General features: G+C 44.9%; 1 protein-coding gene across 3 annotated transcripts in view; it reads right to left on the bottom strand.

Moving 5' to 3' along the window:
- Positions 1-1802: 1802 nt before the first annotated feature.
- UBE2E1 (ubiquitin conjugating enzyme E2 E1) overlaps positions 1803-22543 on the bottom strand; it is a 461740-nt gene continuing 440999 nt past the window's right edge. For all 3 annotated transcript variants that reach the window (XM_085630505.1, XM_085630504.1, XM_085630507.1), the window contains 2 exons: positions 8402-8549; positions 1803-2680 (listed from right to left, as the gene is read on the bottom strand). In XM_085630505.1, coding sequence (XP_085486631.1) covers positions 2583-2680; positions 8402-8549 — 246 coding nt within the window. In that variant the 3' untranslated portion in view covers positions 1803-2582. The remainder of the gene's footprint in view (positions 2681-8401; positions 8550-22543) is intronic.

Here is a 22543-nt window from a genome sequence, read left to right as displayed (position 1 = left end):
CCGCGACTTGTTGCACGGAGAACGCAGAAGGCTCCTTGGAACCGGTCGGCACCGTGGAGGTAGGCGTCGACTGCTTTGGAGCCACGGGGTCATCGATCCGAAGAGAGGCATCGAGGGTTGTTGGAATCGACGACTTGGCATGTGCCGTTGTCTTCGACGTCGACGCAGATGGTGCGGCCATTTTGACTATGGTGGTCGGGGCCGACGGCTTCGGTGCCAGAGGCCGAGGCGCTTTGTGGGTACCGAGGGCCTTTTTCTTCGGCTCGGTACCGATATCCGCTGCAGTGAGCTCGGCGCCGAAATCCCTTTTACTGCGTTCGGGGCCGACGGCCTTTGCTGGCGTCGAAGGAGTGGAGGGCTTCGAGCCGATTGCAGCCAGTTTCGCTTTTGGTTTCGGTGGAACTGGTGCGACGATTGGTTTCGGTTTCGTTGAAGGGAACCCAGTCGTCTTCGGTAATAATGGCTTGCGGGGGATGTTAGAGGCCGAAGAACTTTGGGATTGATCTGGGGTAAGGCCCGGAGGCGATCTCTCGACCTGAGCCTTATGATGACGCACTTTGTCGGCCTCCGTATCGACGGGTGGGCCTGGCTCCTCGCTAGAGCTATTTTCTTCGGCCCCAAAGGCCTCATCGTAGTCTCCTACCTCGTCGACGACTTCTTCTCTGTGAAAAAGCACCTCGTCGTCGTCTTCCGATCGGGAATCGTGTTCGGAAGCGGGGCTGGATTTTACTTCTTCCACGCTTTCGGCGTCCTCGTCTTCGGTGCTGAAGATGTTGGCCGGGGCAGGCACCGATTGCTGCGCTTCTAATCTCGCCGCCCGTCGATTCCGGAGAGTCTTCTTCGATCGGAATCGAGCACAGGCCATACATTTCGACTCATTGTGATCCGGTGAGAGACATTTGTTGCAGACCGGGTGGACGTCGATGTGTGGCATAAAGGACACCATTTGAATGGAGTCCATGATTCCATCGTTGATGTAAGTTCAATGTTTGGACCAAACGGATCCGAAAAGCTGGAAGAAAGTTCCAAAATAGTAAAGAGAGTAGTCGATACCGAACGGGAACAGTACCGACGAAACCTAAAGGCCTTTTGGCCTTAAACCTAATTTTCCTAACTTGGGCTAAGATAGGCACATCCGAACCCAATGGCGGAAAAAACCAATCTAGGGATGGAGAGGATGCCCATGCGCACTGTGGTCCAGGGGAGGAGTCACCTATCTCGTGATACTTCGAAGACTCTTCCAGGACAACAACGTGCAAACATCCGGACCCAACACTAGGCGGCGATCTATGCACAGATATGAATTCAGCAGCCCACATGCCTCGAACACATATAGAATGATACTAGATTAAACAAGCATTGGCAAAGCTGAACGTTTTTGCCTATGCAAGACCTATTGGCTTTGCCAATGTTTTTTTTTACATGTTACACTACAGTTGAGCTGCTGTGCAACACGGCTTAAAGAATTTTTTTTTCCTCAAAGTGCTATGACACGGCAAGCATTGATTGGGTGATAGCGTTTTGTTTTTTTACTTTAAGCTATGTTGCACAGCAGATCAACTGCACTGCAATATGTAAACAAAAGATTTTAGGATTCTTTTTAAATACAAGAATTTTCACAATCACTGTGCCTGCGAAACCCAAAAGTGATAGTCTAGAGCCAATAAGCTACTACTGAAACCGTATTAATAAGAACAGCAAGCTTGGTTTCTTGAATGAATTTTATTTTAAATCCGAATAACATCCTGGAGAAAAGAAAATGGAAAAACATTTCAAGAATAAAAAAAATCAATTTTACAAACTTTTGGGTGATTTTTAAATATTTTTTATTAGCACAGTAACAAATGCAGGCTTAAGTACCTACAACATATAACCAATTTGAGACTCCTATCCACAACTTTACAGTTATACAGCTCAAGGTATTTTACTACATGCTCCCCACGCATCTCTGATAAAAAATGTAATCTTTTTTTTATAATAAAGTTGATTGGCAAATATAATAAAGGAAACATTACCTATCTTATTCTACATACAACTACTCCTGTCGGGTCACGTGGGAGGGCAGCCTCTAAAATACATCTGTTAAATAGCAATACTCCCTTTCCAAGGAACAAACAAAAAAAAGATTTCTTTTTTATTCATTTTTATCAATTTTTTTTTACAAAACCCAGTACTTTTATTCCTCGGAAAGATTTATACGACTGCCAAAATCAAATGTCACTGTACAAAAAGAACCTATGCCAAGTCTGTTTTCACACATTCCAGGTAAACTAATCAAAAGCGAAAAATAATAAGCTCTCCGCGCCCCTACGAACTTTACATGTTTTGTACCCGTGAAAAGTTTCAGAACAAATGGCTTTAAAACAAAAGCTATGACGGGTTTCAACTCTCTTCCATAGTAAGATACCTTAAGTTACAACAACAAAATCTTGAGAAATAAAAAGACTGAATAAAATCTGTTATAGAAATACCCTTTTCCCTCCCCCCTCCCTCACGCCTCATTTTATCCCCCGCCCAATCCAATTTATAAGCAGCTCTTTCTATCACAGACACAGACCACCTCATCTGGAAGAAGGCCCTGTCTATGTGGCGTATCTCTTGGTCCACTGCCTGGCCATCCGGTCATGCTCCGCTCTGTTGGTCGTGTACTGTGTGGCGATGCTTCCAACCAGCGGGTCCGCTGTAATGGGAGAAAACAGTGGGAAAAACATCAATTTCATAACATACTTTGTGTATCTGTAAAGCACATGTTCATACAAAAGGGCCTCTTGGTACTAAATACCAGATGTTTATTGGTACCCAACTCAATGGTACTCATTTTATCGACCTCAGAAGGATGAAAAGCTGAGTGGACCCGCCGGGATTTGAACCTATGACCATGAGGTCAAACACATTCCCCTACAGTAGACACATTAGTTCAGTAAGCCATCAGACTCAGCAGACAGGAGCTGTATGAGAGAGACTTTGCTAGGGTACGTGGCAGCAGCATAATGCCACACCCTGAGATGTGGCAGAGGCATGATGTGGACCAAATTTACATAACTTGATGTTACTTTACACGCACTGTTTAGTATGTGAAGTTGAGTGCTTTAAGTAAGTTGCTTGCCAATAACACTGGTTTAACTGCTGGGCCTCTTTTACTAAATTCCATGCTTTGCAAACTGCTGCCATCTGGTGGTTGGACTCCGAATAGCTTTAAATGGTTTTTAAAAAACGACTGGCTGAAAAGAGCACAGCTGTGGCCAGAATCGGATGTGCTAATGTCATCTACTGATTTTTTCCAGTCTATTTAGGAGACCAGATAAAACGTAATTTTTAGTGGATACTAGTGCAAAACTATTGCTACGGGCAAGTGACTTACTTTGCAGCATGGATTCAGTCTTGACTGGCATGTTGTGTGTGAAACGGCATGGTGTAATGCCACACAGTCAATTAATCAATCAGCATTTGTAAAGCGCACTCTGTCACCCTAGGGGTATCTGGATAGGGGTATTGTTAGCCCATCTGTTTCGCAGCCGCTTTCAGAGTCAGAGCAGGAGGGCCTAACAAACATGGGCACAGAATCATGTAGTGCAGCTATTGGTAACTTCACTCTTGTGGGGTGGGGTCTACAGAGGGGGCATTTCTGGTTTACATTGATTTGTTGGTAAAGTGGTGTTATGGCCCAGTGCATGCTACTATCTGGCAGAAACCATTTTATCTTATCGATCTACATAAAATATTACAAGACAATGTCCAGTGCGTTTAATGTCCAGTCTCATGAACTAATACCTTAAATCTATTCTTGCATTGAGTGAGAGCAAGAATGACAAGTAGGTGACTTGGGGGGCAATTTATATATGGGCGGACGGCCTGTCGTTCCGGCAGGGGGGACGGAATAAATGACTAGTTTCCCCTGGTGGAGGGACACGCCCACCCCATTTATAAATGGCCGCCAAACAGGCAGTCATTTATAAGGTACCAGAGGAACCCCCGTCATTGGCTGCTCCTGCCAATGCATTTCGCGGTTTGCTGCAGGGCTGTTTCAGCATGACACAGCCCTGCACCAAACACTTTTCTTTTTTGTATTTTCATAAAGAAAAATCCAGAAACGGGATTTTCGTTTTGAAAATAAATGCCACTCTCGTCCTGTGAGCCGTCTCCAAGGGTGAGGGGGCCATTTTTATTACTAATTTACTGTCCCTTTCCACCACGGTTTGCTTGGCAGTGACAGACAATAAAATAATGGCTATATGTCTGCCCATCCTGATTTCTCCAATGGCCATCCATTACTCTGTCAGGCCTTCGGAGAAGTTTGGCTACAGCGGTAATAGAGTAGTCGCAGCCATAGTTAAATTTAAGGTCCGCATGCATCAAAATCTTAATCTAGTTGGTATGTATACTCTGTCGCCATTGTGAAAGAGCATACATACCGCTAAGATTTAAATCAACCCCTTAGTCTCTAGAAAGAAATAAGAAGCACAATTAACTAAATTATATGGAAATCGGTAATAACTATGTGGCAGAGTTAAACATAACATGTGAATCGTAACAGTGTTACGCTGCAAAAAGTAAAGCCAAACCAATGAAAGCACATAAAAAGGTCATGTGCAGGGGCGTGGGCAGTACAGCCCCGGGTTGTAAAGAAGGAGTTTAATGAATGGTGTCAGGTTGCTCATTATAAAACCTTCTAAACATCTACATTCAGCCTGTACCATGTTTTTTGGGGTGGGCAGGTACAGGCTCTAAGTGAATTTAAACAGACATGGCAGTAATCTGTGCACATCACATACCAAGCAAGACCCCTTTGCTTGTTAGCACAAACCCGAGTTCATGCACATTACTTTTGAATTTCCTCTGGTACTTTAAAGTACAAAAAATGAAAGTAAATGTTTAAATAAGGATTGCGGGAGTTACGCCGGCAAGCACTACTCCTCCGACTCCGCAGTTTGTTGTGGGAGATAGGCCCGAGTTTATGGTCAGGGCCGAGCTGGCCATACAAACACCACCCGAGGTCTCAGAAGGGTAGCCGGCGGATTTGTGCCTGGCCACAGGACCTGACAGTCATTTCCTAAACCAGGAACATGAAAGCGAGAAAGGGCAATATTTGAAGATATGTCAGCAGAGGGCAGCCTCGTATAAACCAGCTGCCTGGGCAAAGGTAGACATGTAGAGGCCTCATCGAAAAGTTGGCTGTCACATGTGGGCAACTACGTCATCACATGGGGTGGAGTTGCTCTTCATCGAATTCTTTTTGCGGCAGATCAGATTAGGAATGGTACAGTCCGAGTTCTTGATGCCAGCTGCTGTGAAATGGCCTTTAATAAAGAAGGGGAAGGAATCAAGTGAGGTGAAATGTGTGGGGGACCATCCAGGTGGACACTGTGCCCCTTCGAAGGGATTCAAAGTTGGACACTTTGACCATCTGACCTGTATGTGTTACTTACAGCTGTGAAAAAACAAGTGTGCCACAGAGCGCGACAGTCTGCTGCGTCGCCAGGGATGTAGGACATTAAAGGAAGGCCCTCTTCTCTGCCCTGCTGGAGCAAGGCCTGTGGCACCCCTCCAGCGGCATGCAGTGTGAAAGCGAGAACTGCTGCTGGCCTGACAAGGAGCCCACGGATCCTGGTGCAACTGGGCCCACCCATCACCTGGCTTGTTAGAGCCACTAACTGGGGCGTAAAGTGGGACCACACAGGGCCCCGGTTCCACTGCACATGCTGCACTATTGATTGCAACGCCCCTGGCGACTGCAGGATCTGTGTGCGCAATAAGCACTTTGCTGCAGAAAATGACATTTTGCAGCCACTGCTGCAGGCACAGTGTGTAGTCTGCGTCGGTCTAGGTTTTATGTTCATACAACATATGGGGATAACCTCGGCACTCTGACCTGTTCAGTGATTTATTCATAAAAAGTTATTTTATCCTGTATTATTCAATTCAGGCAAAAAGCAGTAAGCAGTTTGTAGTTCTATTTAATGTATATGAGGTACATAAACTCAGCAATATTCTTAGAACATTTCATTCAATTTGGTTAAAAAAAACAGGTTGCAATGACACAGTATTACAAAGATGGAAGGTGTAATACAGTAAACTTCCTGTAGAGCGATGGATCGGCAGCCGACACGTGTTGCGTTACATAGTAACTTTTTCAAGGCTTTAGGAGCAATCCAGTAAGTTTATTCGAATGTCAAGGACACCCTGGGTTTTCCTGTAATGTTGACCACGTCCTATTGAGTCACTGCGTATATGTCATCCGTAATGAAAACTGCACCATACAAATTCAGATGCTCGACAATTTGTTGGTCCAGTGTAAGGGTATAGTAGCCCTTGCAACCAGGACGGCTTGTTTCCATAAAAAATAATCCAATGTTTCCTCCAGAAGAGGTGGCTAAAGGGTAAGATCTTTATACGATTTCTTCAATTCGATGCATACAAGCTTGCTAGTGGGTTGAACGGTTCCTAATTTTACCCTTCCTGGACTATGATAAAGTAACCCATAGAATTTCGAGTCACAAAAGGCTATGATATGCCCACTTTCGTTCTAAAGTTCTTCGTACTCTGAAAAAGCCGTCCTGGAAAATGCATCTAAGTTATTATGTAACGAAACACGTGTCGGCTGCCGATCCATCGCTCTACGGGAAGTTTACTGTATTACACCTTCCATCTTCGTAATACTGTGTTCATTGCAACCTATGTGCTTTGAACCAAATTGAATGAAATGTTCTAAGAATATTGCTGAGTCTATGTACCTCATATATATTAAATAGAACTACAACCTGCTTACTGCTGTTTGTCTGAATTGAATAATATAGGATAAAATAACTTTTTATGAATAAATCACTGAACAGGTCAGAGTGCCGAGGTTATCTCTATATGTTGTATGTACTCTGGGTTTAGCTAAACCACAGTAAGTAGACACCCGAGGTAGTGGGGTGTTTTGTCTTTCCCTTGAGGGGCACCAATACTAACATATCAGTTTCCAACTTACATAAAGAATGATGTGCTACCATTAAAACCACCACTGCCGTTTGTCGATTTTTGTTAGGTTTCATGTTCAGTTCCCCTCGCTCTGCTCTCAGTTATAGTGCTGGATAAAACCACGTTTACACATTCCTCCAGCTCAGGCCACCAGCCGGATGGACCACGGCAATACTGGCAGACTGGCTTGGATGGGCCTGTGCTCAGTTGTGTGGAGAATCACCGCCTGCATCCGCTGCACTGACCAGCAGATGGCGCTAGAAGAAGGAGAATCAATCCACTACAGATTCGTGCTCCGTCAAGGTAAAATATTAGTTCTGAAGCACCGGCTGTTCAACTAATCCAGTTAACATACTTTTTTTTTTAAACTATAGTTAGTGCCAATGAGAGAGCGAATTTGATTTGTAATGGATAATCTGCTGTTTCTGAAACAAACCCGTCCACTGCACCCTTCATTCAGTCCCCCAACACCAGCTGAACTAACTCTTACAATATTTCCTTGGCGGATCCTTAAAGCCCAGAATGACGGTATTACTTTGTCAACACGAGGCCATTATGGCTGGTTAATGCCAGGTGCATTTCAGGTGATTTATTTTACTCCCGCTGACCATTCAAGTAATTTTTGAGTGCAAAACTACAATTGCGAACTCGAGCGGCAGTGTTTGGAATGCGAGCAAACGGAAACCAACTCTCAATTACACCTTTCAGTTGAATTTTTAGGCAAATCCACCGTTCAGGTAATTTTCTGAGTTAGAGATGCATTCTGCATAATTATGCGTAACATTGCATACTTGGACGAATATTGGACACCCCTAGAGATGAGACAAGGCGGAATTAAATACAGATTCACTTTTGTGAAGCACTGATGGGGCCGTCGAGATCAAGCATTTTTTCCTATAATGTACGAGTCCCTCTTTAACAGTTCTGCAATTTTCCTTCTAAATTCCTGTACTCTGTAAGAGTACAATAAAAATGCCTCTTTGTTTACCTTTCTTCGGTAAGTGTGCATCCCTTAAATAGGGGCTGCCCCGATGAGAGTGAACATGCAGAACAACGCCCTGTTCCAACAGTAAGCAGACAGTGCGCCCCACCCAACACGAGCCATTCCCCATCACTTTCCACACACAATGTGGGGCTGATAAAGGTGGATGCCGCAAAAGAACCCCTTCCGAAAGGCTGACCAATCACCCAGTTCATCGGCTTCATACCTGGCGTCAAACCTATCTCTGGGCACCACCATTTTTGGAGTTTAAAGAATGCTCAGAGCAGAGCGAAAAACAATGCGCTCATGGTCGCACAGCTTGTTTGAGTAGGGGAGCCGGGATTTAGTCTCAGATTTCGTTGTTCGACAGTCAGATAGTCACGCAAACGCTCAACCATTCACCAGACCACACTGGGGGGATGTTGAGACACATTGGCCAGGCACAGGATTGAGTCTCACCTGGGTTGCAGTCTGTGAGCAGCGAGCAGATGGACAGCAGCACCTTGGAGATGGTCAGGGCCGGGCTCCAGTTGTCCTTCAAGATGTCCAGGCAGATGACCCCCTGGCTGTTGATGTTACAGTGGTAGATCCGCGTCCGGAACGTGACCTGGAGACAAAAGGACAATGTGAACAAGGAGGCGGGAGGAACCGGCTTCATTGCATCAGCTTCCACTCAGCTAAAAACATGTATTTTGTGTTAATAAAAAGGAATATATTTCTAATGATAACCTATAGGTTATTGTGCAATTGTGGGGGCATTTTATTGTGATTTAGAAACTTAATTTTAACTTAAGCTTGCTCGAGGGGCATTTTTAGATACAACTTGCTCCTTTTGGTCCTCGGTGGCACCCATAGCTTTGCGGGTCCGTCACCTTACGTTTACAGCGTCACTTAGACGCTATAAAGCAGCGAGCTGCAGCGTACCACAGGCAGGGGTGGGCGGTATTTGCGTAGTCGCACTACACAAAGCTCCGCAAAACGGTAAAAATTCTCCACGAACACACGGAATTGCTTGTTTGCGATGCTTTTTTCCTGTTCGCGAACGCAGTTTGCGTGCTCAGGGGGAAATATCTCGCTATACGTGTGAGGAACTTATGAACATTGGTAAGTGACCCGCCGCTCTCACAAGGACTGACTCTACTGAGAGCTATAATGTTAAGACGTCACCGATGGACAGGTTAAAATGCGGTCTGATGAATGCTAGATCCCTCCCAAAACAAGCAGAAGAAATTAATTTACTGCTTGACACAGGGGGGTTTGACGTAATATTTATTACAGAAACATGGACTACAGGAGAGACTGTCTCGGATCTTGACAGGGCATGTCAGTATGGTTTCAAAGGGTTCCACAAGCCCCGAGTTGGTCAGAAGGGGGGGGCGCTTTGGCATTCTCCACAAAGGTAGTTGGGACTTTACCACCTTTTCTCTAGATGAGGCAGAGGGGATAGAAGTACCTAGGATCCCAGCTAAATGATCATAAGGAAAATATGGCTACGGGGGTTCTCTGCTATGGGCCACCCAATTCCGCAAACTCCTCTCTTTCCTCGCTCTTAGACATTGTTACTAACAAGAGGCACAACAATCTCTTTCTGCCGGGCGACCTTAACTTTTGGGCAGAAGGAGGCCTTTCCACGGCTTATAAGGAGCTGATGAATACCCGTGAAACTATCGGCCTTCAACAACAGGTCCATGGCCCTACACACATAGCTGGCCACACCCGACCTCATTTTTCCCCCCAGACGGTATCATTTCTGTAGGGGAAACCATCCCTCTATGCTGGATCGATCACTCTCCGATTATCTTTTACCTGCATGTGGGGAGGAACGAATCCAGGGAAGACAGTCACACACTCTAGAAAGTAGAGCATGGCACAAACTCTCTAATATGAAGTCTAAATCCTTTTTAAACGAGGCACACTTCTCCACTGTAGACTCTATAGAAGTGAATTATCAAAAGTTTGAAAGACCAATCTTAAAAACTGTATATGAAATTATACCCAAGTACCTCAAAACCCCCCCAAAAAGCATCTGCCCCATGGTACGGTCTCACTTTAAAAGAAGCCAAACTAAGGTGCAGACAATTGGAGAGGAAATGGAGGCGCCTTTATCTTAAGGAAGATAAGATTTATCTAAAAGCTGCATTAAACGACTATATAAATAAGTTAAGAAAAGTCAAAACTGCCTATTACTGCGAGCTGATCACTGCAGCGCGTAATAAAAGGGGAAAAAAAACCATTGGAAATACTCAAGGATTTCATCGATCCCTCCAGTTTTAAAGCAAGAAATTACACCTCCGCAGAAACTATCTGATGACTCGTTGGAATACTTTGAAAACTCGATCAAAACACTAATAGTCCCGCTCCGTTTGGCTCGCCACGCCTTTCAGATCTTACTAGGTTGGACCCTATCTGTGTTGCGGCTTTTAAAACTTTGTATAGGTCCATGAAATCAGGGTCTCCCCTGCACCCCTAACATCAAAGCAATGGATAAAATGGGAAGATGACCTGGCAGGCCATCTCTTACAACTTTGTAATCATTCCCTTAAAACCGAGACTGTGCTCGACTGTTGGAAAAGAGCTATAGTGAAAAAAGCTCTGGCTGACCCATCGGATCTAGCTAATTTTAGACTCCTTTCCTTTCTTCCCTTTCCAATAACATTTTTAGCGCGCTATGCAAGCACAACACTGTCACTATACTTCGAGGACTATGCATGGCTAGAGGAAGAGCCATGTGGTTTTCGTCCTGGTCATGGAACTGAGACCGCTCTGATTTGCGTTACTGATGAAATGAGACGGACAACGGACAATCTGTGGTACTGGTCCTCCTTGATTTGTCCACCACGTTTGACACAGTTAACCACCACACTCTTCCGTCCAGACTTACTTCGGTAGGCCTTGGTGGTCAAATGTTGAACGTCATCAAATGGCGTCCCCCAGGGCTCTTCCCTCAGCCCTATTTTATTCAACATTTATATTAAACCCCTTATTTCTCTGATTAAGTTCCACAAGATGAAGCAGATTAATTATGTGGCCGACGGTCAGCTGATTTTGGCATTAAATAGAGATCAGGATGACACTCAATGCAACTTTCAGGCATGTATCCTGGACATCTCTAACTGGATGAATGCAAACTCACGATGAATGGAAGCAAAACTGAGCTCCTTTGCTGCAAGTCTAATAAAATTCCGGTATCCCTATCCTCTATTTTTTGGCCACTTTGCACGGAAACACCGTTGGGCACCTCAACTGTGGTACGAAATGTAGGTGTTGTTATAGATAAAAGTCTTTCTATGGAAAAGCAAGTGAACGGACTCGCCGGGACTTGCTTTGCACTGATCCGGGCTGTCAGGAAGCTATTACTCTCTGCTCGATCTCTCAGCCAGATCACTGATCTCTAGGGGGGTATTACTAAGCAGCCTGGACCACTGCAATGTCCTTCTATTAGGAGCCCCCAGCTATATATTAAAGAAGCTTGAAGGCATCCAGATAATTACAGCAAAGCTGACATTAAACAGGCCTCAATGCTCTTCTGCCACAAACGCTCTGAAAGACCGCCACTGGCTGCCCATCAATTATATTTACATCTCTCTGTATTGTGCATAAGGCACTACACAACAAAGGACCAAAACCCTTAAGAGCCAAACGACTAAAATACACTCCTGGCAGATTCTCCGATCGGCCACATGCAACTATGTCCAAGAACTCGGATTCAAAAAGAGTCCGACAAAGGAGGGCGTGCTTTCACTGCGAAATCAGCTCAGATCTGGAATAAACTACCAGCTCCATTAACATCTCACTCTGACCTGTTAAAATTCTGAAGATCTTTGAAAACCTGGCTCTTTCCTCATTAACAGCCTATTGCATCTTCAGATCTGTATCAGTTGATTTCCCTAAATAATCCGCCAGGATACCATTTTTATCACAGTGCGCTTAATAAGTCTATATGCAAAGTAGTATAGCCCAAAATTTCATCAGAAATTTAAGTGTGCAAATATTAACTTTTCAACTGTACTGGATCCAAGAAACATGGCACAAAGTGATCTAAAGTTAGGGCGGTTGCCTCTGGAGAGAAAGCAAGCCTCCACCTGGCGTGCGTGTGCATGCTGTACATTCTTTCTATATATAGCCTGCTACTAGGTTATTAGATCGCCATACTGCAGTGGCCTGAGATCACCTTTATTATGTCGGCGTCACTTCAAACTGGTCTTTCAACAAAAGATCAACATCTCTCAAAGATGTGCGTCAATCACAGACACATTTCACAAAGCATGGACTCTCTAGTGTAGCTGACATGTTCAAAGTACAACAGCTGGACAGTCAACTGTAAGGAAAGGCCTCTTATTGTATGAATACCCCCCAGGCTTTGGACCGATGCTGCTGGTGTTTCGACTCAGAGTGCACTGGGCACTGCACGTGCTCGGACCCCCTCAAAGTGCATGTGCAACTGGCTAATCCCCGATTGGCACATTTAACATCCTTAGGAGTGCTTAGAACATGTACTTCTGTGTAACCAGAGCCGGTAAGTTATATGTCACTAGTGGACTGCAGCACTTATTGTGCCACCACTAAAGTGACAAAAGTGAAAACATGACTCTAGGCCTTCCGCTGCAGCATAGCTGGGCAGCTCTTAAACTGCCAGTTTGACTTGGCCAAATAACCCTTTTGCCAATCCTAATACTTCCTTTTAATTTTTAAAAGTCACCCCTAAGGTAGGCCCTGCAGGCCCATAAAACAGTGCAAATTATTAAAAAAGCTGGACATGTTGGCTTTGTGTTTTACATGTCCTGGCAATGAAAGGTCATGAGTGACGTTTTCACTAAAGCGAGGCTGGCATTCTCGTAGATTAACATGGAGTTAAAATGTGGCTACTGCGAAGGGTTAGCTTCCATTTGGGGACTACAAAATAGTACTTTAAGGTAACAAATTAATATTTAGATCAATTTCGAAATATTGCCAAAGTCTGATGAAATGTAAGTTTTAGTGTATGGGTGACTTTAGAAAGTTACCACCTTCTTGCCTAAAGTTTCCAGTAGCCATTTCTGATGAAACCCAGCTTCTGTCACCCAAGACAGTCTGATGCCCTCCTGCCAGGAGGTGAGAATGACTCTCAGGAAAGGAAAGCCATGCTGGTGGGAGGAGGTGGGACCTCTTCCTGACAGGATGACCAGAGGGATGTATGCACATATAGCCCAGCTTCAACGTGGCACCTGCATGCCACAGGCAAATGTGAGTCACACTTTAGCTTCCCTTCTCCTTACAGGTAGACAAATTGGCATCTCGCCCAGAAAGAGAACAAGCATTTGCAATGCAATAGGTCTCGCATTTACGTGAGTTTGAGCTATTGACATTGCAAATAACAATGCCTTTTATTTTTGTTTTTAAAACATAAATAAAAGGCATTGTCATTTACAATGCAAATAGCTTAAACTCGCGTAAATGCGAGACCTATTGCCTTGCAAATGCTTCTTCTAGCCAGTCACGCGAGAGCTTAAGAGCGTGATGAGACAAAGTAGGTCACCTGTATACCGTGACGAGTCCCAAACAGGGAAGAACGTGGCCATGATTATTGAACATCTCAGAGAGGTTTGTCTTCGGTTGAGAAAATATATTTAATGCACTGTAGCTCATAACGTCCACAGACATGGAAACCAGCGCACTTCGGTGCTAGGCTGGTGTGTTTAGGCTGCTACGGGACTCCTTTTGACTTTTCCATTGTTTTTATTATTTATTGTATACTGCATATGTTTGCAAAAATAAAAATTTAAAAACATAATACTGTATACTTGCCAAGGTCAGACCTCTTGGCTTTGCCACTCCTTGTTTAAAGTTGTCCTACCAGCACAGCCGCTATGCTGTTGCTTGCCATTTACACTTTTTGAACTACATAATTACATTTCATATTTTTCAATTTATTACATTTGATATCTTTTAAGCAAAGGAAAATTAAGTGATTTTTCCAGTTAAAACATTTTTAGTTCATTAGAATTTAGGTTCCAACGTAGGTAATTTTGCTCCCAGGCCACATCCTTTTCAAACAAAAAATGTCTTAAAAACATCTCACCAAATGGTGTATAACACACCGGAGCCCAGGTGTCTCGGCCATGACTGCAAACAGCGGTGTGCGCCTGTGCAGTCGTAGGCTTACAGACTGCTTTCCTGCCCTCTGACTGGGACGCAGAAGGGGGGCCTGTGTATTTGCAGGGTCTGCGGGGACACCACAGGCGCCTTGCACAGGGCACTGAGTTTGTGTTTTTACCCGATGACGCCTATAACCAGGACTCTTCGTTTCCAGTAGAGGGCGTTCATTTAACAAACAAATGCATTCTGGGAGCTGTAGTTTTGGCTGCCTGCTAGCGAACCAATGGGCCATCCTCACCTGAACGCAATTTTGAAATGGAAAGTTCAGGATGGAACTCTTTTGTCTGGGTAATAATCTGGAGCCACGCTCCATCTCAGAAGGTGTTTTATTTTTTAATTCAGCAGAGCGCACAATTTAATGTTCTATTTGTCATCTTTCAAGAATCTGAAGGATGTCAGCCATGCCCACAGATTAAACCCCCACGGGCTGCCCCAGCTCTACTGTCCTTTTAGAGGCCTTTCACCAGCATGTGACAGACGCTGCCCCAGCTCTACTGTCCTTTTAGAAGCCTTTCACCAGCATGTGACAGACGCTGCCCCAGCTCTACTGTCCTTTTAGAGGCCTTTCACCCAGCATGTGTCAGACGCTGCCCCAGCTCTACTGTCCTTTTAATGGCCTTTCACCCAGCATGTGACAGACACTGCCCCAGCTCTACTGTCCTTTTAGAAAGGCTGGCCCTTCACCCAGCATGTGACATACACTGCCCCAGCTCTATTGTCCTTTTAAAGGCTGCTGGTGGGAAAAGGTGTGGATTTTCATGCCATTAGAAAGGATGAGAAATAAAGCTGGAGGGAGGGAAATACGTTTTACTTTACATTTTAAAAAAGAATATGCCTTTTCTAGACTTTTGTCGCCAGTACATTTATAACCTGACGTCACTGGCTGCGGGGTCACACCCGCAGCATGCTCCTGTGACGACATTATAACCTGACGTCACTGGCTGCGAGGTCACACCCGCAGCATGCCCCTGTGACGACATGCTCATGAAATGTGCCCTGGGTGTATGGAAAGCTGACAGCAGAAAGCCCAGCCCGCCACGCCCCATGAGTCGTATTTCACGTGACCCTCTGGGGTCAGTCACGGAGTGAGGGATTATTATGCATCATTCACTGAAACACGCCTCCAGACAGAGGTGAACATCTGCAGCCCGCTGTGTGCATTTTCCCAAATCTATTACAGTCAATGAACTCATTCGGTTTACTTTCCTGATTGTGAACATAAAAGCTCAGAGGCACAAGGTGGCAAACACTTAATATAAGGATTGTTGGAGCTCTGGGCAAAATTACATTTTGCCTGCTCCCTTTCCCATAGCAAAAAAGGCCGTTTTTTGTTCCAACTTTTTGTGTGTTTTGCAACCTGTGGTGATTTGGACTGACCGAGTAAGGCAGGTTTCTGCTATCCGCTTACTGTAGCATTAGCACTGATTTAACCCCTTCGTGGCTGCAGAGACCATGGTTTGATGCTGTCAGTGTCTGAAGATTCTTGCCAGAAGCAGCGTGGCTGGTTGGTGGGACCGCATAATCTGGCACCGTCATCTCGTTACCCCAAGAGCATCAGATAATATTTTTTTTTAAAACAGGGCAGAAACCTGGGAGATCAGCCACTCTTCCCTCCACCACTACACACTCACCCCCCCCCCCCCGCACGTTCTCAACCCATGTCTGATGGCAGAACAAACTACATGTTGAAGAAATGGTTTGAAGATATGGTGTGGGGGTGTAAAGGGCAGGTCACGGTAATGGTAAAGATATGTAAATGTGGCAAAGTGAAGAGGGAACGCAAGTAAACATGCGCAGTCCCAAAAGCGAAAGTGGATCGCGGAGAATGGGGATCGCTTATCTTTATGGGGCCATGTGTTTAAACACGTGGCCCCATAAAGTTAAGCAAGTGCTTCACGACAGCCGTGAAGCAGGCCACCGAGTCCAGATCGCAAGCCAAAGGGAGGCAACCAAAACACCTCATTTCCAATGGCAGGCCACCGTTTAGCATAAACGGTGACTCTGGCTAATGGGAATGAGGGGCAGGGCTTAAAGCCCTCTTCTGAAAATCCTCTCTTACAAAATCTCTCACGGAGGCGGACAGGGCTCTGCCCTGCAACGCACGCGAGACCTAAAAACCTATTGCAAAAATGGCTTTCCAGGGTGAGTTGCTCATTAGATTAGACACACCTCAGAGGTGTGTCCATGGCTCTGACACAGGGAAAAAAGATTCTGACATCTTGGATTTGAGCAGAGATTTACTGGGGGATTGTTTAGTGCCAATTCCCCAAGAAGCGATGAAAAAGTGGGAAGGGATGCCCATGGGAACTTTGTCCTTAATGGTTAGCGAGTCCTCCCCACCTACAAACTTGAGACTGGTCTAAAAATACACTGTTCAGAACACTGCTGGACCTGGGAAGAACAGGAGGACCCCCACCTGCTGAACGTGTGGACCTCAGAGAAAGGCTGTACCCTATAAGGACTGCACCTGCTGATACGACAGGACTTCAGAAAGAGGATTACTACTAATGTTGAGCTCATAGAGAGAGAACCCAATGTCTAAACTTGCTTCCACCTGTGCCAAGGACCAGAGAGTGGACTAGTTGGCTGGCCTCCTCTTAAGTGCCAGAGACACAAGAGCCAAAGGAAATCTGCATCTTCAAGGACACAGCTGACTAGTTACAACTGGACCTGCGCGGAGCTCTACTGGTGTATTCTGGGAAATCGAGTCCTAATTCCCAGGAGGTGGCTAGAAGGTCCTGGGCTCACGGGTTACCGCTGGAATGTAATCTTTCCCTGGAAAGAACTGCAACTAAGAAGCCTGTAACTCAACGACAAAGAACCAGAGGCTAACACGTAAATGCTACTCCGCACCCAGTCGACACCTTCTTGGGCTACGGACATCAGATTTCACCCACTGAAAAGTTTTGCTGTTTTGAGAGATGCAAGAATAAAAGCTTTTAGGTGCGAAGGTACAAGCTTGACCGGGACAGACCCAGCCCCTGTATCAGACTGGTGCTCAGTCGCGGTCAGCCTAAAACTTTTGACTTTGACCTGCACCGTGCATCGAAGCTCAGACTATCGCACTAAGAATGAAATAAGATTTATGAAACTTTTGAAAAATCATAACTCCGCTTCACTACATCAGGTTTTTGTTTTTAAAGATAAAAGCATATACTTTTTTTTTTTTTAAATGGTAGTGGATTTTTATTTTGTTGTGTCTTCAACTTAGCAGCGGTCTTGGTTTTGGCGAATGCTTCACACGTGTTTCCTTTGAATTACACCGGACTGCTTTGTGCCACAGCTATCCAGGGATGAGCTAAGGTTGAAATTAAAGTAACAACAATGGACCGGATAAAGAACAGTGACATTATTACTTGGCGAGGCCTCTCGACCACCACAACCAATAATCCACTTTCTCACATCCACTATTAGCAACCAAGTCATGTCAAGAAAAGGGCGCTGCCCCCTGCATTCTACAGCACAATATACGAGTGCAACCTGCATGACCCTCAACTTGACGCCACCTTTTATCCGTCATATCACTGGGACTCACTGCAGCTATACAGTGGTCTACAATCCGAACCTGTATACTCGCAGCTCCTGCTTGTGCCTTGATCGTGGGGTGACTTGCTTTACCCGATGTCTAAGAAGCAGGATGCACATGATCCAGAAACTTTAGTATATCTTAAAGGGGCAAAGGCTTGAGTGTCAACTGAACCCCACATTTCCCAATCAGTTAACTTTTTCCATTCAGTTTATCTCACTTCATGTAAACATTTTGGTAAATGTTTTGAATACTCCGGCTGTGCTTAATTTTACGCAGTAGGACGTGACGTCAAAAGGGTAACAGGAAGTGCCGTCTGCAGATCCATTACGATAGCAAAGATGCCAGGTAAATGGATGTTCTCAACCACTAACAAGTTCACATAACTCGCAATCCTGTTCACCATGTATTATTCAGCGAATTTTGTATTGTGAATTCACAGGTTAATTTTTGCCTAGTTGATATGTAGGCTTGTATTAGAGTTAGACCGTCCTGATGATGATCCTAGTATTATGTTAATGGATCGAAACGTCGTTGACTTGCTAAAACAGCTGGCACATTAATCTGTTGTGATAAAACAAGTGCCACGGCTATCGCCTCCAACGTTGTTCCAACTAATTGTATTTTCTTACAAGCTGTTCCGGTCTTGTCTGAATGTTTTCGTTTAATTGTACATGTTTTGTAATTGTGTAGGACGCAGGACTGTGTCCCACTTTATTGTTGTGTGTATCATTTTTTTGCTTTGATCATTTATTACATTTACTGTCTGGCTGGACAGTAGCACTATAGCACTGATTCTAGTCTATATTAATCACAGCTCTAGTCAGCTTTTTTATAAGGACCACTGTTTACTTAAAATACTGAAGCCCAAGGTCCTTATTTACCTTGTGGGTTCCCTTGTCTTTTTTGAAATAACAAATTAATGTGTCCTTGTGTAATGTAACTCAAATATTTTTGGTCGAGTTTGCACTATATAAAAAATATCCAAACATAAATAAAACAAAAGAAATATGAAAGAGGTGTGGGGTAAGAGCAGCAACAGCGGGAGTGGCCAGCAACAAGAGGGAGATGTGGGGGGGGGGGGGGGAAGTAGGGTAGCAGAAACACAGGGACACTGTCAGGCAGGCGGGAGGAGTGGATTGCTGGGGGGGGGGGGGCGAGTCCAGCAAAACAAGGGAGGGGCTGGGACAAACTCCAGACATACACTTTAAAAGAGTGCATGTCCAAAAGTTTAAAAAAATTAAAGTACCTGCAGGGGCGTGCAGCTAGTGGAAAGATACTGGCCGCAGACAGGAAGCTGTACTAAGTCCATGCGCCATGCCTGAAGGAAGCAGGAAGGAGCAGGAGGCACTGACCAATCAGAAGCAGGGAAACAAGGATGATGTGGAAGCCAACAATTGGTAAGTTATGGTAAGTGATGGCAGACTCGAAGCCCGTTGTTAAGCTTTTTTATGGTAACAATACATTTTGCTGATAGCGCAATATTCTGTTTGGAGCAGAGAATCAAAAAGCTTTGCTCAGTTCTGCGCAGCCTATCTCTAGTCGTCCCGCCTGTACATTTATTACAATATCGTACCATTTAAAAGACAATTAAAAAGAAAAAATAATTACGCCCTGTTTGAACTTTCAAACCAATCAAGCTGTGCTTCTAAACCGATTCCACCAAAAAGTCTTTTTAAATTTGCTTGTGGAAGAGTTTGGTGCCCTCTGGTGGCATGTAACAAAATAACCATATTTGCTGAATGCCGTACAAACAAAGTTGCAGGTTGGTGGGACAGGTTGGTCTATGGCCGCAAAATTCCTGCCTCTCAATTCAGGACCTTGGAGCTAAGCAAGTTCTCATAAATTCCATGTCCAATCGGTGTACAAAATGACATAACTTAGCGGGCTAATGCATTTGAAGCTAAAATTAGTTTTAGTGAGGTGAACATTTATACCACAAATTCTATAAAATTGGAAGTCTATGGGTTAGATAGATCAGAGGTGCTTAACCAGTGGTGCGTGGACTCCTGTGAGACCGCAACGTGTACTTAGGGGATCCGTGTCCAATTGGAAATTTAAATATTAGCAGATTAATAAAGTATATGTAAATAAAGAAGCAAAAATAGAAAATGTTAAAACTTTCTGTGAATGTGAAGGCATTTGAAATTGGAGGGTAAAAAATAAGTTGGTATGCTTAGCTGCATTTGTGGGAGCTGCCCCGCTGCATACCCAATAATATGGACAATGAGTGGCCTAAATTGGAGCACAAATTAAAAAAAGGACAAATTAGAAGCAAAAAAGAAAAAAGTGACAACACTAGAATCTACATATTGGTTCGTCTTTTAAAATTAAAAACTTAATTTAGAAAAGCTTCAACTTTTCCAATAAAATAAAACATTCTATTTTTTAGATATTTCTTTGTGAATTAAATTAAATGTCATCGTTTGTGAAGGTGTTTGATGTATACTTGCTTCTGCGCTTGTGTTATTGTTTTGAGGTTCAAACTGTAGAAATTGCTTAGGCTGGGGTCCCAGGCTTCAGGGTTATGAATCAGTGGGGGTCCCTGGATTCCAGTAATATTGCAGTGGGGGGGGTCCCACAGAAGTGAAAGTATTAAGTACTGCTGGGTTAGACTGCACCTTTATTTGTTGCTGTAAAATGGGGAGAGTGGGGATTACAACGCTACCTTACTTCCGGAGATAACTTTTATGCTGGCGATTCCCACAGCCAAGACGGGCACTATTATAGATAAAGCCAAGATTTCACAGCTTCCTTAGAAGTCACCATAATCTGTTCTTTCCGAAGGTTCAAAGGCCACGTGTTCCACTACAAGAACTGAAAACCTGGCAGTTCAGGGGTGCTTAGCTTTTGCTCCTGTGCCTTTCTGCTCACATAGTGCTGGCATGGCTTCATGAGGGCACACGTTGCACTCTACAAATAGCCGCATTCATTAAATGAGTTCCCACTATTGGCTTTAACCGTATCCTAATCTCCTGGCCAGGTGTTACGAGATTTCTTTCAGGTTTGGTTTCGCCACCTGAAGTCACGAGTGACCCAAATAGACTCCGCAGCCCTACAGGTGCCAAGCGGGGAATGATTTAAGCAGGTGACTCTATGAAAGATCCAATGCTGGAGAAACGAGTTACTTTCACACATCCCGGGTGGTGAATTCTTTTACACATTATTAACTATAACGGTTTAAAGGAATCAACCATTGTATGGAGTCCCCACTTCCCTCTTAAATGAATGGCGAATCCTCTCTCCCTCTGAAAATGTAACGGGAAGACGTTCTGGCAATGTTCTCTACCTCTTTCCTCTAACCAAGAAATAAAAACAGTAATAGGACTTTAATACAATAGGCTACGTCCGCGAATCTGTCACCGTAAGATACGGCACATTGTGAGTTGGGAGTTTTTACCTGTAAAATGGCGTCTCTAGTGGACATGAAATAAACTCAGGAGTTCAGAGCCTACGACCGTCTGCCCTTCGGCTTCCAAATCTCACAAACATGTCAAACACGAAGAGACAGTCTATGCCTACCACCCCACTTTGTGAACTTCTACTGTGATTTCCGAGTTCTATATTAATTGAAACAGGAGAGGTCAGGGAAAGGTTACGATAGGAGGAAACGGGAAGGAATGTAAGTGTTAGAGCTAGAAGCCGGAGAATGACGGTAGAAAAAGGTGTGGGGAAGGAAGGGGAAATGAGGGAGAAGGGAAATAAATGGGAGAGGTGGGGTAGGACTTGGAGGAATGAGCGGGGTGGAAGGGGAGAAAGGGGAAGGGACAGGGGTGGAGATCAGGTTAGAGAAGGAAAGGAAGCAGAGGGGGAAGTGGAGGGAAGTGAACAAGAGAGAAAAGGAATGGATTGAAAAAGATAATAATTAGGTTGAGAACTGAAGAATTGGGTTGGCGGAGTTGAGAATGGTTTAAATGGGGTTGAAGAAATTAAAATTAAGCTAAATGAAGATTTCAAGTCAGTTTTCGGTTTGGTTTCCAGTTCAGTTTTTGTTTGGTTCATTTACTCACCTCGTCCCATTGCACCCCCACCTCGAAATTATTTTTGGGAGCCTGCTCGGCCCCTGCAGTCTCCATCTTCCCAGTGTCCCCAGCAGCAGTCCACAACAGCGGTCCCACCGGTCCGGCATCCTTGTGCACAATACTGCAGCTCCCAGGTTACCCGCCTTTTATAGCAAGGGCGCGTCACAAAGGGCCATTTCTACAGGTCATCAAACATCCCCACTGTGGGTGATACCACGTTCTCCATATTTACAGGGGGATCAGGATCCTAAGACTTGACGACATCGATCTATTGTCACATACAATGATCCAGACATGAACTTGTAAAGGAGACCCCTGTACCCTGTACCCCATGCTACCCTATATAACTCCCCAACTTCTTTCCTGTCTGCTGCAGTGACAACCTCCCTTCTGGTCGTACTCGGGGCATCCAGACATCACAATGGGCCATTCCGTGGGGGTTCTGCTGCCGGGGCTGCAGTGAAGGCCTGCCGTCTGGTCGTACCCGGGACCTCGGGACGTCACAGTGGGCCTGTGAGATCATAAGTGTTCCATTCCGTGGGGTTCTACTTCCGGTGCGGCAGTGAAGACCCCCCCCCCCTGCTTTCAAGAAGTGTAAATATAGATGGAGTCTGGATCTTAGGAAAACGAAATATTAAAACTCTCAAACTGTGACGCTTTAACCCATGTGACAGAAAGGAGGAGTCTCTCCCCTGGGGGTCGTAGTTGGAACCGTTCGCCGTGTGGGTAGATGCCTTAATAGACCCCAGGGCTTCTGGAGAGGTGGGTCTGGGGTTGTTGGTGGCACTTAGGGTGAAGTCTGGCATGCGACTCAAGCACTTCTTGTTTCCTTCTGGGGTGCTCCCTTGTGACCTGTCGGTCTCGAGCTGTCACCTATGTCTGGTGTTCCTATTGGCTCACAGTCCCCCTCTCCTAAAG

Source organism: Triturus cristatus, chromosome 10 (assembly GCF_964204655.1).
Source record: "Triturus cristatus chromosome 10, aTriCri1.1, whole genome shotgun sequence".
NCBI classification, from domain to species: Eukaryota; Metazoa; Chordata; class Amphibia; order Caudata; family Salamandridae; genus Triturus; species Triturus cristatus.
The sequence above is the reverse complement of the archived record's forward strand: the minus strand, read 5'-3'. Positions and strand labels throughout refer to the sequence as shown.